General features: G+C 40.9%; 4 protein-coding genes across 6 annotated transcripts in view; 1 reads left to right on the forward strand and 3 right to left on the reverse strand.

The window, feature by feature from the left end:
* Positions 1-5,253, forward strand: part of LOC148421338 (uncharacterized) — a 35,290-nt gene extending 30,037 nt beyond the window's left edge. Inside the window, exons 3-6 of the mRNA XM_088419601.1 lie at positions 3,159-3,296; positions 3,362-3,411; positions 3,486-3,560; positions 4,598-5,253. Of these exons, the coding sequence (XP_088275727.1) occupies positions 3,159-3,296; positions 3,362-3,411; positions 3,486-3,560; positions 4,598-4,717 (383 nt within the window). The 3' untranslated portion in view covers positions 4,718-5,253. The remainder of the gene's footprint in view (positions 1-3,158; positions 3,297-3,361; positions 3,412-3,485; positions 3,561-4,597) is intronic.
* best2 (bestrophin 2) lies at positions 5,043-12,274 on the reverse strand. Of its 3 annotated transcripts, none has more exons than XM_088419597.1 (10): positions 12,141-12,274; positions 11,495-11,710; positions 11,331-11,425; positions 9,930-10,163; positions 9,063-9,217; positions 8,898-8,975; positions 8,613-8,765; positions 8,429-8,509; positions 7,562-7,716; positions 5,043-6,297 (listed from the first exon to the last, which is right to left on the reverse strand). In XM_088419597.1, the coding sequence occupies exons 2-10, from the start codon at positions 11,656-11,658 to the stop codon at positions 5,532-5,534; spliced, it is 1,881 nt and encodes a 626-aa protein (XP_088275723.1). In that variant the 5' UTR covers positions 11,659-11,710; positions 12,141-12,274; the 3' UTR covers positions 5,043-5,531. The 3 variants fall into 3 exon arrangements, with proteins under 3 accessions (XP_088275723.1, XP_088275722.1, XP_088275724.1); XM_088419598.1 differs by having other exon boundaries at positions 5,677-5,997; positions 6,056-6,297; positions 8,898-9,217; XM_088419596.1 differs by having other exon boundaries at positions 8,898-9,217.
* A 2,499-nt stretch (positions 12,275-14,773) lies between these two features.
* On the reverse strand, positions 14,774-18,599 carry get3 (guided entry of tail-anchored proteins factor 3, ATPase). The gene is made up of 7 exons (XM_088419396.1): positions 18,432-18,599; positions 16,782-16,929; positions 16,426-16,574; positions 16,050-16,200; positions 15,836-15,943; positions 15,295-15,492; positions 14,774-15,171 (listed from the first exon to the last, which is right to left on the reverse strand). The coding sequence occupies exons 1-7, from the start codon at positions 18,569-18,571 to the stop codon at positions 15,043-15,045; spliced, it is 1,023 nt and encodes a 340-aa protein (XP_088275522.1). The 5' UTR covers positions 18,572-18,599; the 3' UTR covers positions 14,774-15,042.
* Positions 18,600-19,332: 733 nt separating this feature from the next.
* On the reverse strand, positions 19,333-20,571 carry LOC148421342 (noggin-like). Its single transcript, XM_088419397.1, has one exon. The coding sequence runs from the start codon at positions 20,332-20,334 to the stop codon at positions 19,450-19,452; it is 885 nt and encodes a 294-aa protein (XP_088275523.1). The 5' UTR covers positions 20,335-20,571; the 3' UTR covers positions 19,333-19,449.
* Between the last annotated feature and the right edge of the window lie 57 nt (positions 20,572-20,628).

Genomic DNA, 20,628 nt, shown 5'->3' on the forward strand with positions numbered 1-20,628 from the left:
TATGACAGATGATGGCACCGGGGCAAACACAAATGATAATTTAAGGAAGGAAATGTTGCAGTTGCAACAATGATTAAAAGTATAATCAGTCTGCTGGAGTCTCTTGATAATTTAACCGCTGGAAGTCATGGATTCGTTCAGTCAAAACGATAAAGTGACCTTGTTAAGCAAGCTGTACTGTGTGTCCGGTGTGACAGTAACATACGCACGCAGAACCAGATTGACAGGTCCTCACGCACAGGGAGAACTTCTTCCAAACTCAAATTGTGTAAGACGGGGAGTGCCCTTAACACGCACAAACACACGCGCACGGACGTACAAACACGCCTGAATAAATACATGCGAAAGTAAAAGGTTTAATCAGCATAACGATGTAAACATTGACTTGGGATGTCACATGTTTATTTAGCTGCAGGTTCGATCCTGTTAATTAAACATACAGCGGCGGTACCACTTTTTGTGTGTGTGTAAGTGCCTCACTCACAAGATTAATAGAGGGAAATATTTTAATCATTCGTTCAAGCTTTTAATTGGTAAATTACCACCGTTTTCTCATGGATCGTTTTGGAATTCTCTGCAGAATTAAGTACCATTTGTTTGTATCTTTCATCCAAGCACTTCAGGGTTAAATGGATTCATATTAAAAGGACTATTACTCCGGATGATAATATGGTTGTTATGACTACTTGACCGCTTGGGATGTATTCACTCTCTACTGAGTCATACCAATGCAAAATCCAACCATCCATCCATTCATTAGGGTCGCCGGCTTGCTGGTGCCTATCCCAGCTGTCTTCAACAGTTAATGCGGGACACCCTGGACTGGTTGCCAGCCAATCAGCCGGGCACACAGAGACAGGTCACCATTTACATTCACAATCACACCTAAGAGTAATCTGGAGTGTCCAATACCTACCATGCACGATTTTGGAATGTGGCAGGAAACCAAAGTGCCCGGAGAAGACCCAGGTGACCTCCACATAGGAAGGCTGGAATTGAACCGGGACATCGATGCAGTGTTTACTGCACCTCAAGTCGCTGCTTTACAGCAACGCCTACCTGATGTACTGTAATAACTCGCCCACACTCAGTTTAACATGGAGTCTTACAGCCTGTTAATATTCGATCTTATTCAGCCGCAATAACTTGATCCTCTTCACAATTGTTACAGGCGAGCTATTTGTGTGTGTGTGTGTGTATGGATGTACATGGGAGGGGACTTGCATGTGAGAGTGAGCGGCACCTGCTTAATAACCAGAAGTACATGGCATTGTGTGTCTTCTGTGGCCCGTTTTCAGTAAATAGTTGCAGATTTTATGTGCTGCAGATTCCGAGAAATGTTTCTCTTCTTCACACATTTTTTGCTGCAACAACAATAACAACAGCAACTTGGAGAGGCATGTGTTGAAAAAGTGAGATGGGCAAAACACACACACACATGCACACAGAGATAATTGCAAGCATAGCACTGATGAAGACTCACAGCCACATGGTTTAGTTGAACTCTAGATGAGATTCAGTGTGAGCCTTCCTTGCTGACCACAGTGCTCTAGTTTCTGGAAAAAACACACACACACGCACAACATTTTATGAAATCCTCCTCCACATTTGCGTTTTTGAACTTAATGGGAAAGACAAAACCACATTTCTGAAATCTGCTTAAAGACTGGAATGGGTTGACCCAGCTAGAAATGCTTCTAAGGGACGGGAAATTGAGAAATCTCAACTTGCAACTGGTGGCCAGAAGTTCTGTATTTCTCATGTGCACTCATCTCACTCGTTTGATGATGTCACATGATAAATGAGGGGATCTGTCATTTATTTGTCTCTGTTTACCGACTATTCAGTCATGACTCAAAACATCAGACGTGCTGTTGATATTTGCAAGTCATGGTTCTTTGCAACGACCCAGAAGACAAACACTTTTCTTTTCAAACCATGAAAGCAATGATAATGAAAACATGTGTTGAGCTGTTTTTTTTTTTTTTAATACTGTCAAGGCTGAATTCCAAATTATAGCCCATTATAGATACCCATTTGCTAAATGCCACCCATATCCAGGTGGTACATTGTGTAGAATGTAAAAAACAAACAAAAAATTCAATTTTTTTCCAACCTATATTCAACTGGATACTACAAGATATTTAATGTTTAAGTCAATAAAATGTATTGTTATTTGCAAATATTCACCAGTTTTGAATTTGATTCCTGCGATACATCGCAATGAATTTCGGACATCACTTTTTGTTCTGACAAAACCTAATAAGCGTTTGGAAACTGAGGAAACCAATTTTTGAACCTATGTAAGGCAAAACATGTTCCCATTCCTGCAAATTTCCGTTGCTCAACAGTCTGGGATTTCCGATTTTGCGCCGCATAACGCACCACGCATTCTCATTGAGAAACAGGTCTGGACTGCAGGCAGGCCAGTCTAGTATTGGCACTCTTTTTCTATGCAGATAAGATATTGTAATATGTGCAAAATATGGCTTGGATTAACCTTGCTGAAATTAATAAGGGTGTCCCTTGAAAATGTGTTGCTTGGATGGAGGGAGGCACATGTTTTTCCAAAACCTCAATACAGTACAGTACCATCACAGATGCTGGCTTTTGAACTTTGCGCTGGTAACAATCTGGATGTTTTTGTTTGCCTCTTTTTGCCCGGAGTACACAGGGTCCATGATATTTAAAAAAGTTTTTGCTATTTGAAAATGTAGACTAATTGTAACCCGTTTGTCAGTGGAATGTTCCAAAGAGGTGATCTTTGAGCTTTCGTTGCCCCTGTCACGGCTTTTTTGAAACATGTGTTAGGCATCCATTTTTACATTTGCAAATATTTGCACAAAATCAATCAATCAAGTTTGTCATTTTAAACATTAAATAATAATCATACAAACCCCGACAGCTTATTTATATTAATTACTTGCAGATTAGAGAAAAACAAAGAACATTTCTACTATAGATAATCGTTATAGTTTAATTTGTAAATGTAAATATTAGGATTAATTACATTTTAAATATTTTTTTCTAAGCCTTTTTGTTCGCATTTTGTTTGGTTAATGATACATGCTCACTAGGCTATTTTCTTTCATTCACTATAATAACCTTATTACTCCGATTTAGCATGAAGTCATTGTGCTAATTGCATTGTGTTATAGTGTTTGTGGCCACTAATCCGCAGGCCAGTGAATGGCTGGCCAAGAGTAAAAATGTCCGAGTCAGCAGGATGGCATCTCTCCGTACGGGCATAGAGCTGAACCAGACAACTGAAGCCTACACTCGATTCGCAATTGATGGTCTCTGGCAACTCAAATTGGAGGGAAAATCAGCTGCAGGATTTAAAATATATATATATTTTTAGTGATGACAACCCGGAAGGAAGCCAATCAGGGTGATGCTAGAATGGTAGAGGTGAGTTTAAGTCTATTGAGGCTTCTCTGAACTATTTGTTATAATCAGTGAAATACTGTAATGTGATTGGACAGGACCATCAAGGAGAACAATCAAAGACACAGCAGGAGCATGAGGAGGATCTTCTTCTCAAGGCCTGGAAAAGCATGGTGGGTGGATGGACACTTTCATCATACTGTATCTGTATTTTTTTTTTGGGGGGGGGGTCAGAAAGCACTGGTACCACTTTTTCTTCAGACTATCATTTGATTTTGACAGCTCTTGAGTTACAGGTGGTGTTCACTGATGTCACTGGACGAATTGATCTATTGTTTTGGGCTAGCATAGAGTCTCCTCGTTGTGTTTAGAACTTTATACCGAATGTTATTTTGTTATGAAACATTTTTTTATAACGTAAGAATTTTTTACAATGTTTTTAGAATGTTAGTTTTTGAGTATTGATTATGGAAGGCATTTTTTAATGCTTCACAAAATGACCTTGTAGGCCGGATGAAACCTGCTTGCCGCACGGATCCGGACCGCGGGCCATATGTTTGACACCCTTGATCTATACTGTGCTATATGTGCTGCTTCATTCTATGCACCTTGGCCTTCAGGGGGCAGAACGGTGAATTTAAGCAGATAAGTCATAGATTTGATGGAAAAAAAAAAAGTGTTAGTAATGGCACTTTTGTCTGAGGTAGCCATGTGCCTGATTAGATGTGCGTGCTAGTGTCTTTATCTTGTGCGAGATTGACAGTGAAGTGGGCATGTTAATATGATCAGCTTGAAGCAAGTAGAAGTGCAATGTTCTGAAGAACTGCTCATTATCTGCCTTGCTGCACAACACACGCTCAGGGTGGGGCAGAAAATAAGGTCTGTCTGGTAAAGTGGTATGGGCCAGTATAGAAGCATTGTTAAGAGTATAGTGTACGCACCAATACTGATGTCAATATTGATATTGGATATTCAGATTCATATTGCTTCTGCGGACAGTTAATTATGCACCAAAATCTCCTCATTTTTGTCCATCACAGCCCCTTTTGCCACTTGCCGTTGACTGAAAATTGCTTTTACTTCCCACTGGTGTTGATAAGAATGCTGGAATGCCGCATGTAACTTGCTGGTATCAAGATGATAGTTATTATAATTCCAGAAGAATATGCAATGTTTTTACTCATACTTCATTGTGTGTGCATTCTTCCAGTCCTCTGCTCTACAGCAGCAGACTTTGAGGGAAGACCCCGAACTTCCAGGTCCGTCTCGGTCCTTCCTTTCAAGACAGAGGCAAACATACCGCAGCAGGAGGGCATTGCAACCCAGGTAGAAGCTTTCGTCGCTCTGTTGGTAAGCATGGACATGTGGAATGGACATGTAAGTCCTCATGGACAGAGAAAAAATTAAAGAGTCCGAGGACTGTTTCACTATACAGTAGAGTACTTTCATTTCCCTTGCACAGTGGTTCATTTAATGTGATGTTATTGCCCTCTGTTGGCTACTTACGTAATTACTTTTCCTCTGCTGTGTTTTGACGTGAAGTAGATGTTTGCTACGTTGCAATCTTAAAAAATAAGAGGCTATTCTTAAAATGTGTTGAAGGAAAGGATGCAGTATTTTCTTTCGAAGTCAACATTATTGTTTTATTCACACGATCCATTCGCTAGTTACAGTCTCTAAACACACACTATTAGAAACATGTCGAATGTATGTAACACATTTTCTCATCACATTGTAGAGGTAGCTCTTTGACTGTATAAGGTAAAAAAAAATCTGACAGTTGATTTAAAAAGTGGCTATCCATCTTTTTATTGTGGATTGTGTATGTAATAAAGAGCAGATGATTAAACATACCTGTAAATATGGTTTCACACGGTTTGTCCATGCTTCAATCATTCCTCCCTTCTCTTTCCGTCCTTTCTCCAATCCCGCTCTTCTTCTTTCTTTTCTTTCATATTTCCTTGCCATCCATCCATCCATCCATCCATCCATCCATCCATCCATCCATCCATCCATCCATCCATCCATCCATCCGATCCTTATTCTTTCAATCCTTGCTTGATTGGGATTATTAATATAAAAAAAAACAGATGTATGACCTCAGCATTTCAGTTTCTAAGCTCATAAGACAAAGTGGTGCACATCTAAGTTCCAGTCAGCTCCGATCCCATGCTAACACTTCGGAAGCGCTGGGGCTCGGGAAATGGTATGGTGAGCAAGGACATTTTGGGTTGGCCTAACAAAGGATGAGGCATGGAGGTTGCAGCTTTGTGGTGGTTGATGACAGGCTGTGAGCTGCAGTGCTCCAGACTGGAGTGGGAAAAGGGGTTGAACAAGAAAGGGGAGGGGTCATGGAAGGTGACAGGAATGATGGAGGCTGGTCGCGTCACTCTAGTGCCTTGAGGTGGAGGAGGAAGGCGCATCGCAGGAGACGGGGTCTCTATTTTGTCTTCTTCCTCCTGTCTTGAGCGGCCATCTTCAACTCCTCTCCCAAACGTCCCAGTGTCCTCGTCCCCCTGGTTGACATCAGAGTGCCTGTGCGACTTTTCCTGTTCGGCCCCGAAATGGATTTCGAGCAGAGGCACTCTGGCGCTCTTCTCCTCCCTGAAACTGCACACGGTGCTCTGGGTGTCCTGCCCCAGTCCAGACGGCAGCGAGCCCCCTTTACCTATTTTACAACTTTCACTATCGTCGTCATCGCTGATGCACTGGTCGATGCTGGGGGAATGATAGAGTCTCTGGAGCTGGGCCGAAGTCCGTCGCAGAGCTCCGCTCATGAAGCCGCTGTGCGATGGGGCCGCATTGAGGAGCCGGTTGAAAAGAGCCATGTTGGGGTGACGGCTGACTGACTCCTCCATGTTCTCGGCAATGTCCTCCAGAGGCTGAAAGTGCATCTCCTCTTTGGGAATCCTGCCAAACAGCCCACGGACAGTTCTCTCAGTTCTTTTATTTCCAATTTTTACTTGCAATCAGCAGAAATACAGATACCATATTTTCTGCACTATAAGGCGCACGAGATTATAAGTCACACCTTCAATGAATTGCATATTTTAAAACTGCTTTCATATATACCGCACATCACAATATAAGGAGCTGTCACGGGGGTGCACGGCGGGTGTGAACGCCGGCGTGGTTGCGGAGGACCCAAAAGCAGGGGAGCGTCGGGACAGGGGGTTGATGAAATCCATGTTTATTAATACAACGAACGGGAACAAAAAGCGGGAAAAACAGGACGGCAAAAACTAAGGGCGCAGGCAAGCTGGAAAAACGGAAAACAAACACTACGGGCAGGCTGGCAGGAATACACGAAACTGATGGGCGAGACGAGACGGGACTACAAGACGACAATGACCTGACACGACAGAGACAATGATCCGACACGGGCTGTAACAGACACTAGGCTTAAATACATTCACAAACTAATCAAACTAACACATGGCAGCTGGGCAGGGACAACAGGCAAAGGGAGCAGATTGGAGGACACGAGGCGCAGGTAACAGACAGGTGGACTAAATCAAAACTAACGCAGGCAGACGCGACAGGGGCAGAAACCGGAACTATAAACGTAAACAGAAACAGAACCCCTCAAAATAAACCCACAACCCAACAAACCATGACAGGAGCATAGAATAGAAGCTACAATAGGGTTGCATGATGCATCCACAAGATGGAGCTGCGCTAAAGGGAATGTGAACAAAACAATCAGACAAGCTGGTCAAACCTTTCAATCAGAAGTTAACAAGAAAGATGATTTGTGAAAAATATTATCTGAAGAATGGGGAAAAATACCTCTTGATTACATTAAAATACATTTTAGATTCAATTTAATACTAAACTTTTTTTTATAAAATTGCAAACAAAAACCTTCAAATATATTGTTTTGTTGATTAAAAAAAGTTTTTGAATTCATTTTATAAGATTGCCCTTTTTTTAAAAAAAAAAACTCATGGCTGCACCTTGAACTCCATATAAATTGCTTCAAAACTGGTGTACATATAGCATAGTGAATGTTTAAACTTTTATGTCATGCATTGATTTGTTAGCTAAAAGCAAATCATGATGAATTCTGAATGAATACAGATTAATTGTCAGAGTTGGTCAACGCCCTTATCCATACTGCGTTCAATGGTTCTATCAAATCATATCACTGAAAATGAGAAACCCAGAGACTCACGCCATGTCGAATGTCGATCCTTGGAAGGAGGGTTTGCGCAGGACAAAAAGAGTTGCGGCTGTATAGGGTGGTCTCGGGTTGGAGTCGTTCCAGTAGCGATCTCGCTCCATCATCGGTAGATCTCCGTACATCTCATCTACTGCCATCATGGACACCTGTAGGATGGAAGGAAAATGCACATGCTCAGTTTTGAGATCTGAGTGCCCCAAGTTGCTAATTTAGTCACAGAATGAATAAAGTTATTTGATAAGGCATAAATATTTTGAATTGGTCACAAGAAGTTGTCAAATCTAAGGTTTGGGGACCAGATCTGGCCCACTTTACAAACTTGTGACATAATAAACCAAAGAAAATCTTCTTGGTGGATTTTTCTTTTTATTTTGACTCAAAACTTCAAAATTGCAGATTTTCTTCACCTGTACAAATTTTACAAACATTTCCACTCTAAATCCTTCCTTGACTTCAACTTGAAATCTGGTATATATAAATATTTGATTATCTCTATTTTCCTTGACTTTTGAGTTCAAATACAACTTCTTGCATTTTCTTTCTGTCATTACAGCACACTGAGGGAAATCCTAACGTCAATGTGGCCCGCGATGAAATGAGTTTGACACTTCCGGTTTACAGGAACAATCACAGTCATCTACATTTCTATATGACGCAATGCACCACCAACAATAATACAGTATATGCTTTGAATAATACCTCTGTCACAAGGCACAAAAGTGAATGAACTTTTTCATCAAATGCCATTGGACTATGAATTTCACAGTGACAGTTGAGGCATAATACAGTGATACGATTGTAAACAAAGAAGACAGAGGAAGAAGTGAAATGACAAAATAAGACAAGGATCAGCCCAACCTGAAAATTTCTGTCAATCAACCAGTTGGTCTCAAAGTCATCATCGTCTTCGCCAAAAGGATTGATAAGCTGCTCTGCAACCTTTTAAAAAAATAAACATTCCGGAATCTCAATATTAAAACACCAATCGAAAATACTTCTTTTCATCAATACAAAGAAAACGCTTGATGTCATAGCTGCTGACCTTGAGCCATCCGGCGTAAAAGAAAAATTGCAGCAAGGTGAAGATGGGTACGTAGAGGTCAAGGTCATGGCCTGGATAACCTTGATCGGGATCTAGAAACTGGCGACCAATCAGACATACCAGGAAAAAACTGTACACAGCTAAAGTCACCACCTGCAGGAAAAACAAGGGAACGGGCTAAACCTTTATTTCTTGTACTGACAACAATTAGGCCTGTATGATCAATATCAATATATTTAATGAAGACAGATATGACCATAATGCCCATATATGGTGTCTTCTTACCTGAGTATAGACCAGTGGAACGCTGATCATGTCGTAATGAAACAGCATGCCGCATTTCCCTCTGAATGCATTCAGCTCCTGATCGAAAGCAGTCCCGATGTAGGCTGGGATGAAATTCCTACACGGACTTTCCCGAGGCATTCGGGCATGCAGATGATGACGTACCTCCAGCAGCAGCTTGAGCGTGTGATCATCTTTGATGCGGCCCTCACAGCGGGCCACGGCAGCCAGGTTGGAGAACCACACACAAGGGATCCAATATTTGTTGTAAGGAGAGTGGAGGCTTTCAAACTTTTTGCGTTCATCTCTGGTCATGAATCCTGAACAGAGCTGCTTGTGACAATTTGAAATTGCAAGAATTTGCAATCTGAATTTGCAAGATAGAATAACGAAGGGAGACAATGTATTTGTATTTTTTTTTTTTACATTTATTAAGTTTTGATTTGTAATGAGCATGCCTTTTGCCATAAAAATAGCATGTGAACAACTCTTTTTTTTCAAGCTCACTATAAACTGTATAGGTTTCACAGTATAAGATGAAACAAAAATGTATAAAAAGCAGAACAAGACACTTTGTCATCTGATAGGAAATTGCCATACCAAAATATCAAAAACTGTCGCCCAAATGAAAAATATTGATCTTTCTCAGTACAGTCATGACAAACAAGCATGCTGATATTTTGTGTTGTGTTGATTACTGACCCTTTTGCTATCCTTTCTGTATGGATTTGTTTGTTTTGTGGTTATCTCATTTATTCCACATGCGCATACGAGCGACAAGTTGATTCAAAAGTATCCATCCCCCGTCAAAAATTGTGCATCTGGGATGCATGCAACCGAGTGCACTGTACAGTATATATAATCTTAACTGCAAGAATACTTTGGTGGACGTCAGCATTTTTCCATCCTCTGACTGAGCCACGTGCCATCGTGTGCAGAAGAGGAGTCAGGTCATTGTCAATCATGAGGAAACTGCAAGCTGGATGACGAAGCATCAGCGCAACATGCTTTTCATTACCGTCAGACACTCACCAGCCTCCACCACGTGGTCCATGGTGGGGAAGCGCTTGAAGACGGCTGTGCTGACAGATCTGAGGATGAGCAGGGCCGACAGGCTGGCGTATCGCATCATCGTGCGTCTTAGCAGGCGGCCTCGCTCGTCACCGCCCTGGAGGCCCCCCGAGAGGATGCACATGAGCCCATCGGGAAGCGGGATGCTTGTGTACTGGTTCCACCACCGGTTCACCACCAGGGTCACGTAGAAACCTGCTCACGGCGTTTCAGATGAAATTCAAGCAAAGGGTCAACTGTGCTATGGCAGGGTTATATTGAAGCTCTGCTTATGCTAACGGGGTGGCTATATTTCATCATTCCGATCATTTGGCTAAATCTTATGTTGAATGAGCAAAGTTTTGAACCACACAAAATGGGGCGAAAAAAACATAAGACACATCTGGTTGAAAAAATCAGGACATTCATTGTGCCAAATTTGGGGAATGGGAACATTTTTAGGGCCTCAGACCACTTAGATCACGGGTGTCTAAACTGTGGCCTGTAGTAACCCTACAAATATGCAAACATAATACTAAATTATAATAATTTATAAATTTATTTAGCAATAAAATAACACCATTTCTCTTAAAAAGCAAAAGTGGTTGCATCCACTCTGTGCCAAAGTCCGATTTATGAAGATGTGACATTACTGATCTGGAGGAAGTCCTTCTCAAATAGTGGAGCAGTGCAAGGCGATGCCTTGGGGTGTGGGGTGCAGATGAACCCAGAGAAAAGACTTTTTTTTGCCATGTGAATTGTAATTGCAATAAAATATTGATTGACATCTTGGATTCACATAGTTATTATTTCCTGTTTTGGACTAATCTGTATAAACACTGTAAAAAAGTAGTAAACAGTGGTGGAACGTTGATGGACATAGCTTTTTTCTTTTGTTCATGTCACAAAAATACAATTTTTGGTATACTTATACAGTTTTTACAGATAAAAATCTTAGTTGTACTCAATGTGACAAAATGGGGGGGGGCGTGAAAGACACAGGTTGCTCTCATTTTCATTCTGACTGTGGAAATGGGATTAAGCTGATCCTACAGCGTAGGTGTTCAATTAGTATAGTAAAATTACCATGAAAGCTATCTTGTAGCAGTTTATTCAAGTTATTCGAAAATATGATCCGCTGAAAGAATAGAGAATAAAGAATAGAGTTGTCTTTTACACCCTTCCATGTTTCTGTTGCGCCCCCTCAAACAAACAAACAAAAAATTGGACATCCTTGCTGACTTGAACCCTCACTCCATTTGCCAGCAAAAATCCCAACTCTTAAAACACTGCTCAGGCCTTCCTGTGTGACTCCTCCATGATTGCTGAACCTTGTTAAATCCCAAAGTCCTATTGCCTTGTAAACGATGACATTGAACTTACCCAGTACAAAGGACATTGGAATTAGACTGGCATAATGGTTGCAGTAAATTGCCAGCTTCTCAAAATACCTTTTCTGTTCATCGGGCAGCAAAAATCTGAAAGAAAACCAATATTATTCAAAAATATAACTTCACTCAAAGAATTACGAACATCAACGTTGTTACCTGTATGTGATACTGATGGCTGTGTACATGGCAAAAAAAGCCAGGAACTCCTTATATAACACCTTGTAGATACTTCCTTTCCAAGCCAAAAGCAACTTGGAAAAGCCACAGAAACGAGCGTTTGCAACTCTTGCCGTGTAGGTGACGGTCATGTTTGCTAGCATGCGCTGTCTCAGGAGAAACTACACTTTCAATTTTGAGTCACCTCACTGATACCTGCGTGTGGAATGAAAACAAAATCGGACAGAACCTAGTGAGGATAACCGGCTATAGAAAATGGATGAACGGATTTCCAAACATGGTACGACCCAAACCAGTAAACTGAATGAAACTATTTGTGCATTTTCATGTCGATGTCAAATTTTTAAATAACAAGAAGAAAATTCACTTTTTCAAATTCGATTAATCGATAAAATAGTCAATAATCAATAAAATAACTGTTAGTTGCTGTCATTCTTTACTGTAAGCCCCTAAAACAGTCTGAGGCGCAACAATTAATCATAAAATGAACAATTATTACTTTTAGCATCACGTACGTTACCAAACGAGGTCCCTTTCCTGAAAATTCAACATGACCTATCATTTGAGGTTCAGTGTAATCAAATCATATTTTAATTTAATATTTATGATCACAGAACCATCTTACCTGTTAGTCTAGAAGTGCCAATTGATCATTTTGGTGTGCAGCGGTCCACGGCACAAACGGCTTGCGTTCATTTGAAGTTTGAAGTCCTCTCTGAGTGTGAATGAGCTTTCGTGGTGTTTTTGGCTCGAGAGCACACGACCCTGAAGTCCCCCGGCGTCGACATGGCACTAATCCTTGAAGCCTCCTTGGAGCGTCTAGTGGTCAGTGCGGCCCGGGGTAAATCCCCAAAACGAGGAGGACGAGTAGCTCGTTAGAACGGTTCCCGACCGGGAGGGAACGGTTGGATGATGGAGCACAAGTGACAGGCCCTAAGTACCCAACTAGACGGGAGAAAATTATAAAAGCTGAGAAATTGAAACTTGACGACCTTCTTTTTGTATGTGTGCATACAGTACGTGTTTCCTTCCCTAAGCAAGAATGTTCAATTGTGGTCCTCGAGGGCCACAATCTTGCACCACCCGGTAAGGACCATTTAAATAAAGTGTGTTAAAGGAAGGAAACCTCTAAGACACAGTAAAGTGGCCCTTGAGGACAGTAGATGTAGACTCCTGCCCTAAGATGAAGCGCTCACTCATAAGTAGACATGTGCCATATCATTAAATGGCAGTGTAATTGCTTAGAGTTTTCTTAGCATTCTTAAAACAGTGATTTATTGATTTTTTACAGGTTACTGACATTTTTATTGCAGTCAGGTCACAGAGTTACCAAAAAGAGTTGCGAGGGTCAAATTGTACTTCGCTCTGTGGTCTAATCAAATTTACGTATGATCGGCACCCATTTAGTTTTGAAGTCGAAGGCCAATAAAAACTTTTCAAAAGAATGATTGGTAACAAAAAGCATGCTTGTTGCTTCCTAATAACTTTTTAGCGATGAAGACAACTTGGTATTTGGTGTTTTAGTCAAGAGTTTTAAAGTCATAATTAGCATTTCACAGGCTACATAAAAAAACTGCGGCGAGCCGGATAGTTGAGAGCTAGACTCTCCACTAGAGGCCACCTTCAAAATAAAGGCCTTCTTTGGCTGTTGCATCATCGTCCATGTATTATTTGATATGTAGATTCTAAAAGTTGGCCTGCATATTACACTTGATTGATTTTCTTGTTTTTTTTTTTTTTTTGCTCACCTGTTGACCCAGGAAAGAAGTGGAAGCTCTGCAGTGCTCTTTACTCAACCGCCGAAATGCTTGATAGTTGTTTATCTAGCAAAGTCCCCTCTTTCTCCTGTGTGCTCGTACGAAATTCAGACAGATGCTTGCTAGTTTTTGCATCATCACAACATCTGTTTTCGGACATCTTGTTTTGGTCTTGTCTTTCAACCAAAAACTGAAAATTCTTTTTTTTTTGTTATTTTCATCCCATCAAATTATTACCCCCAAAACACCTTTCTGTTGAATTAAGTTTAATAAACATTTTTACAACATTATTCCAAGAAATCCCTGTAGAAAAATGTTGTTTTTAATTTTTACGCATTCACTGATAGGATTCACTTGCTTTAGCTGAGTCAATCTGTAGCAACTTGTAGCAACTTCAAAGCTCAGCTCACAGTTCATGTTGGGTGACATTCACTAATTCTTGATTTACAATGCACTTCATAACGCTGGATATTTTTCTTGTGTTCTCATAAAGTTCCTCTATTTGCACATTAAGAGGTCAAACCATGCCACCAGCTCAGCTCGGCTTAAATAATTTTGATCATACTCCGGCTTTGAATCTGAGGATGCTAACACAGAACCCCCCCCTAAAAAAGATGGCGCTGGTTTAGTTAAAACTGTCCATGAAAACTGTTCATGAGCCTTTTGTGTAATTTTCGATAGCTTTAAAAGAACATATCGTTGCCGTGGCGCCAAAATCTTAAATCTTAGATTTTGGTGAATCCCCCCCAAAATGCTTTTAATATTCAATAAGCTATTTTGACCATTTCCCTCAGGAAAAAACAAAAAACACTGGAAACCTAACACTGCATATTTAAAAAAATAGCCAAATGTCTATTTAATAATCCTATTATTTATGAAATTTAAGTCAAGCTTAAATGATCCACCTGCATCCATTGAAAAACGCAAACCCAAAATTTCAATCTATTGTGTCATCTGGGGTTAATTCCACAAGTGTGGGTGTTTGTTTTACAAATTAGCCAATTCAAAGAGTTGAAAACAAGTCGCTCTCTTTGATTAAACAATTTTAATAGTTGAACGAGCTTGCACTTTTGGGGGGGTTTCCTGAAAAGTGACCATTTTAAAGGTTTATGGCAGGGGTCTTCTGTCCTGGTCGTTGAGGGCCAGTGTACTGGATGTTTTATATGTTCACCTGCTCCTGATTCAAATTATCAATATTATTTATTAGCTGTGCTGCAACTGGGAGACATACAAATCAAACATCCAGAAGACCAGCCCTCCTCGAGGACCAGGATTGAAGACCCCTGGTTTAAGGTGTGGGCCAGACGCCAAAGACATAGTCTTGATATTGTGGTGGCAAGGATATGGAATCTAAAACTGCTTTGGTTCTTTTTCTTGAAAAAACATGGATGGTCTTGAGGAAAATTCAACAGGTAAAATTTACTCTAAGGGCTGAGGCATAATGTATTGCCCTGTAGTAAGCTGGACGATGCTCAGTATGGAGGAAACGAAGCCAGTAAAATGTTGTAAAGTAGGTATATTGCTGCTACAGACTTGATGTAAGATCAGGAGATGAAGGCAGCACCAATGTATAATGTCCTAGCTTTCTATCAAATTGGCTTATGGAGATGTGAGAAGTCATCAGCTGCACTTGAAGCGTGCCGGCTTTGAATGCTTTGCAAGAAGGCGATGAGTACTGACGGGTGAGAGGCCGGTATAAGGAGCTCAGAGGGGTGCGCGGTCTTTGGGATGGGGAATTGGGAGAGGGGCTGGTCCCGCAAGGGTGGGGAATTACTTGTTTGGGGGCTTATAGGGCTCCAAAAGCTGCTTTGAGAATGTATTGACCTTGTCAGCACCGCGAACTTCATGGGGCAACAGAGGCAATTTGACTATGTGGAAATCTTCATAAAGGTCCTCCATCTGTTGGAAACAAAAGACATACACACTATGTAAAACTATGTAAGACAGTCACTGCTGTAAACCTATAAGCTAACTCTTCACAGCAAATACATTTTCAAATAATATCATAGCAGAAACACATACCTGGTCCAAATACTTGGACTGAATCTTGTGCCGCGCTTCACACATTTTACACGGCCTCTCTGCATCAGGGAAAACCAGTTGGTTGACAATGATGTTGTGTGTATCGATGCGGCACTTGGCCAGTTCTTGAATTAGCCGCTCCGTCTCATACAGAGACAGGAACTCAGCGATACACACGCAAATAAAGGTTGTCTGCTCCTGTGGGTGGCAAGAAAGAGTGGTGAAGTGACATGGGGACATAAAACGATGCAATCTCATTCGACATGAGTCAGCAATTTGATATAAGCGACACAGAAAACATGTCACCTGACAAGTATTTCTAAATGATTGTTAATTATATCACACTGACAACATAAAAGTATTTCCCACGAATACTGTAAAGTAGAATCTTTAGTTTTCGAATGGAAATGGCTTGGTATTCTGTTTAGAATGAGGTATGTGTTTACTTTGTCTTTTTAAATGCTACAACAATTTCTTGCTATTCTTTTTCAGACCCCCCAAAATTACAATAGAAGCACCTACTGAAGAAACAGTCACTTACAGGGTCTTTGAACTGCTCGCTAACTGAGCGGATGACGGGAAGAGTCTCTTCCAGTTTGGATGCCAGCTGGTCTGCGTTCATGTCACCCAGGCCCAGCATGTTGCACATCTATTGATTAAAAAAAAAAAAAAAAAAACAGAATCAATGGAGCTCATTTTGTGGACGTCGGCGGGCAAAGAATGTCTAATGTCTATGTTTTGGCCCTCCTCCTCACCTGGGAGATAAACGGACTGATCTGGTTTTTGATCTGCATGAGTCGGCCCAGGCCTCGTTCCACTATGGTGGGGAAGTTGAGCAGGCGCAGCGTGTGGCCAGTAGGCGCAGTATCAAAGACAACCACTGAGAAGTTCATTCCTTTCACTAGCCTATGATATAATGGTTAAGCAAATTTGACTAAAATACACAACGTCTCCATCAATTGGCAAAGTTCAGTTTGCAGCAATCATTTTCTGATTAAGTAACCCACGTGACATCAACATCATAAATAGTACACAATCTTATACCGGTGAGACATTTCGTAACTTGGCATAATCATATAAAAAAATACAATAAAAAAAACATAGTCCAGTGTAGTGCTGTGACTGTCTGACCTCATGACCTCTGCATAGCTCATGGCCTCATCAATGCCCGGGAAGGCACTCATAGCCTCCTGCATCATCTTCTTGCCCATGCTGAGCATGTTGTCTTCCTCAAAGAACTCATCAGGTAGCTCTGCTACGCCCAAGCTTGGATCAATTTCCTACACTCACACAAATACAAACACATACACAGTGAAATGACAATGTGGCATTGATTAAAGCCCCCTCCGGGTATTCATCTTGCAATGAGAAATGTCATGAGACCAAAAAGCAAATTCGATGCAGATTTCTTGGCTTCCAAGCGTATTACAAACACTTGGATTTAAATTTGTACATAAATACACACATCTTTCAAAATGTGCACGTACCATTGCAAACAGGTTGTCATAGCCCTTGACCTTTGTAGGCACCTTTGAGAACTTCTGGTCAAAAGCATCAGAGATGTTATGAGCGGGATCAGTCGAGATGATAAGGACACTCTCTCTGACAGCAGCCAGCTGGACCGCTAAACTACAACTGGAAAAGTTATTCAATAAACGGTTAACATCAACTTATGTAGCAACAGAAATACAAAACATAGGTGAATGGGAGGCCATGTGACGCCAATTAACGTTGGGTTTAGCATAGTTTTCGGGGGGTGACGCAATTAGTAGAGAACTACAAATTTTTACATTGATCTAACAATACTTTACAATAATTCATGTACAGTAAGGTTCACGAGTATTTGGAAATTGACAATTTTCAGCATCCCAGCTCAGCATAACACTGCAATGCCTTTAAAATAAACACTCAAAATGTACTTAAGGGGATCATAATGTAAAAAGTCAACTTTTTTGAGTTTTTAGCCATGTTCCAATGTTGATATTTCACTCTAAACACTGCCATAATATTATTTTTCTTAATTGATGTATTTGAATCAGCAGTGAGCCTTGTGAGAATGTGCAGTCAGGACGATGGATATGTTCTAGGGACTTAAAAGTCTAAACACAGCATTCTGATGAATATTAATTACACTTGTTTCTTAAGCAATAAAATCTACTTGTTTTTTTTCTCCTCAGGGGGCAGCCATTTTGTCATTGACTGTCACCTGAAGATGACATCACAGTAGCCCAATGCTCAAGTGTAGCTAATCACAGCTCACCTGTTTTCTGAGTTAGGTCATGTGACCTTAGCAATTTGAGGTGTGATTCGTTGTTACCTGCACAAAGCAACTGTGATGTCATTTTCAGTAGACATCAAGTGGCAAAATGGTCATCACCTCAGATGGACAAAAACAAGAAGACTTTGGCCGGGTCTCTGCTGCAACTGTCTTCCGTTCCTCCGTGTTCTTTTAGCATTTTAGTTTGTTTTGTCTTCAGAAAGTGAAATTGGATTCAGGTCTGCAAGTTCGGGTCAGTGTCAATTTGAATTGGTTTTTTTTTTCCCTCCACCTTCTATTTATTTAACCACAATAACATTGCTATTCATGTTGTTACTTCCTATGACAGTCTAAATCTAAACTGAAACGATGGACAGCTACTATGATTTTAAAAACGGTTTTTGTATATGTGGCTTTTGTTTCTGTGAGTAAATATCAGTAACCGTCCAGTGTTTTCAAAGGCAAGGACCGCTATGAAGAATGACAGCAAGTGCGCGTTAACATCAGCCGTAAAACATTGTTATGAAACATAAATAGGCCGCGTTGTCTCTAAAAAAAAGAAGAAGAAGAAAGAAAAATTATATGATGCAATGCTGTAAAGGAAAGCAGCTGTAAAAGACGTGAGTCATGTGTCCGTTGGCTGTCGCAGGTTAGCTTCATAGCATGCTAGCCGGCATATTGACAGGTCGTGACCATTACAGAAAAAGACACAATTTGAATGCGGTGTTAAGACTACACATTGCAGTTACACTATGGTAAGTAGCATATGAACATATTTTATCACTAAACCACACTCACAACGACGAAAGCCGATTAAAAAACTGGTATGCCAGTTTGGAACCACACGGTGACTCTGAATCTCCCGTATTTTTCTACTTACCTACACGTTGTTTTGCCGACACCACCCTTTCCACCTACAAATATCCATTTCAGAGATTTCTGCTCGATAATATTCTTTAGTGTTGGTTCTAAAGGTTCTACATCAGGCGCATCTTCAAACTCGTCTTCCAACGCTGCCATCTTGTGTGTGTTTGCTGTCGTCGTAAAGCTCGGATTGGGTGGAGGGGATGGACAGACTGTGCTACATTCAGGGGCCCTCGAAATTTGTGGTATCAACATTTACAACTTGCATATTACGTAATGACCAACAGGAGGCAAATCAAGTGCGCGAAGATCGGTGAGTTTTTTTATATTTCTTCTTCTTCTTCTTCTTCTTCTTATTATTATTACTGTATTATTATTATTATTATTATTATTATTATTATTATTATTATTGGTGTTATTAATATTAATGTTATTCGTTTTCAAAAACGTATACTGTTGGTCAGTGCACACATGTAGGTTTTATTTGTTTGTTTAAAAATCATTGACCAATCTAAAGTATTGAAAATGGCTTGCTCTCTCTCTCTCTCTCTCTCTCTCTCGCTCTCTCTGTCTCTCTCTCTCTCTCTCTCTCTCTCTCTCTCAATGCAATGCTAATGTTTGCAGTTTTAGTTCAGGTTAGAAAGACAATATTATCATAATTAATCACATCAATCAATTTCAAGACATTTATTTTATGTTAGTGGTGGATTACAGTGTTGTTAATGAATCACTATCAAGAGGCAATTTTTAAAAATGTATTTTATTTTTCAGTCATGAAATGCTACGGTGAATCAAGTAGACAACATCATGCAATGGAATGATGGCACCAGCACTGTATTTTTATTGAAAAATACTGCATTACTGTATAACTAAATAACAAGCACATCACAACCATCAGCAATTAATTGAGCTGAAAAATCCACTCTATAGATTTACACTTAAAAAAATGTATGAAAAAGTTAAAAAAAAACAACAACATGTAGGCATTACATTTCCAAGCATAATTCCTGAAGCGTCACTGATGAATAAAGAGATCACTTACATTTACATGTGCAACCTGTTACCACAGGATAAGGCACGGGCCTCCATAAACACTTCCTCATTTCTTCACTGATTCCAAACAACATGCTGATATCAGATATGTCACTCTTCATCTGCTTGGACTCATCATCTCTCACTTTCAGGCAATGCCAGGCCAGAATCTTAATATGTGTCGTCTGAGCCCTCATGCACACCATGCCACTGGGAAAGGAGCAACTTCGCACCCCGTCTGAATTTTCACAGTCAGTCTGCCGCAACCAGCGTGGCCAGAACGCCGGTCCCAGATCCACCCATTGGGAACGCAATCCACACGTGGCCGAGTTTACCAGCCACGCTCGGACTGAGCCGGCGACATCCGGAGGCAGAGAACCGAGGTCCACGTTTGCAGCTTCCCTCGCCAACCCACGCTTCTGGATTTGTTTTGCCTTCCTCAGCACTGCGGAAACGCTGAGGTTGAAGCCCTCTCCGGAAGTGGTTAGGTTCACCTTGTCAGGTAGGGAGTCACCTCTTGCGCCAGCATCACAGTTACCTTTGTCTGTGCAAACACCAGAGCCTTCAGATGGCTGATCAATAGACATCCAGAAGGGATCAAAAGACGATCCGAGGATACGACGTAGACGCGAGGGTCTGTAATGTCTGGGTTTGGGCATGTAGAAGAAGTCCTCAGCAGTGGCCAGTAAGGTGTATGGACGGAGCGGTTGTGAATAAGAAGGCAGATTGACTCTTAACTGAAGAAACGGTGAGTCCCCATCCATGTGCTGCTGACCTTGAACACCATTTGGAAGTTGATCCTTGGCAGATATAGTAGACATGGACACTGCAGGTACATAGATGAGTGCACATGCAAACATGCAAAAATTAACATCCCAGTTGAGCATTGCCTTTGGTCTGAGAGGTTTTCCACAGGAGAAAGAAATGCTTCCTGTTCTCCTTTTCTCTTTTTGAGTTATGCCTGCTCCTCTGTTCTATTATTATTGAGTGTCCCAGGGACATCATGTACCAAGCCCCAGACATCCTTGAGTTCCTCGACAATAACATTCACCAAAATTAGTGCTTATCACGCAAGGCGTTGGCTTATCGTCGAGAATGGCGAGTACACTCTTGGGCAAGGATCTGATGTTTAGACGATCATTCCATCAGCAAGAATACGGGATACACCTGAGAAACATTAT

This window comes from Hippichthys cyanospilos, chromosome 7 (genome assembly GCF_059441005.1).
Source record: "Hippichthys cyanospilos isolate Australia breed blue-spotted pipefish chromosome 7, RoL_Hcya_1.0, whole genome shotgun sequence".
Classification (NCBI taxonomy): Eukaryota; Metazoa; Chordata; class Actinopteri; order Syngnathiformes; family Syngnathidae; genus Hippichthys; species Hippichthys cyanospilos.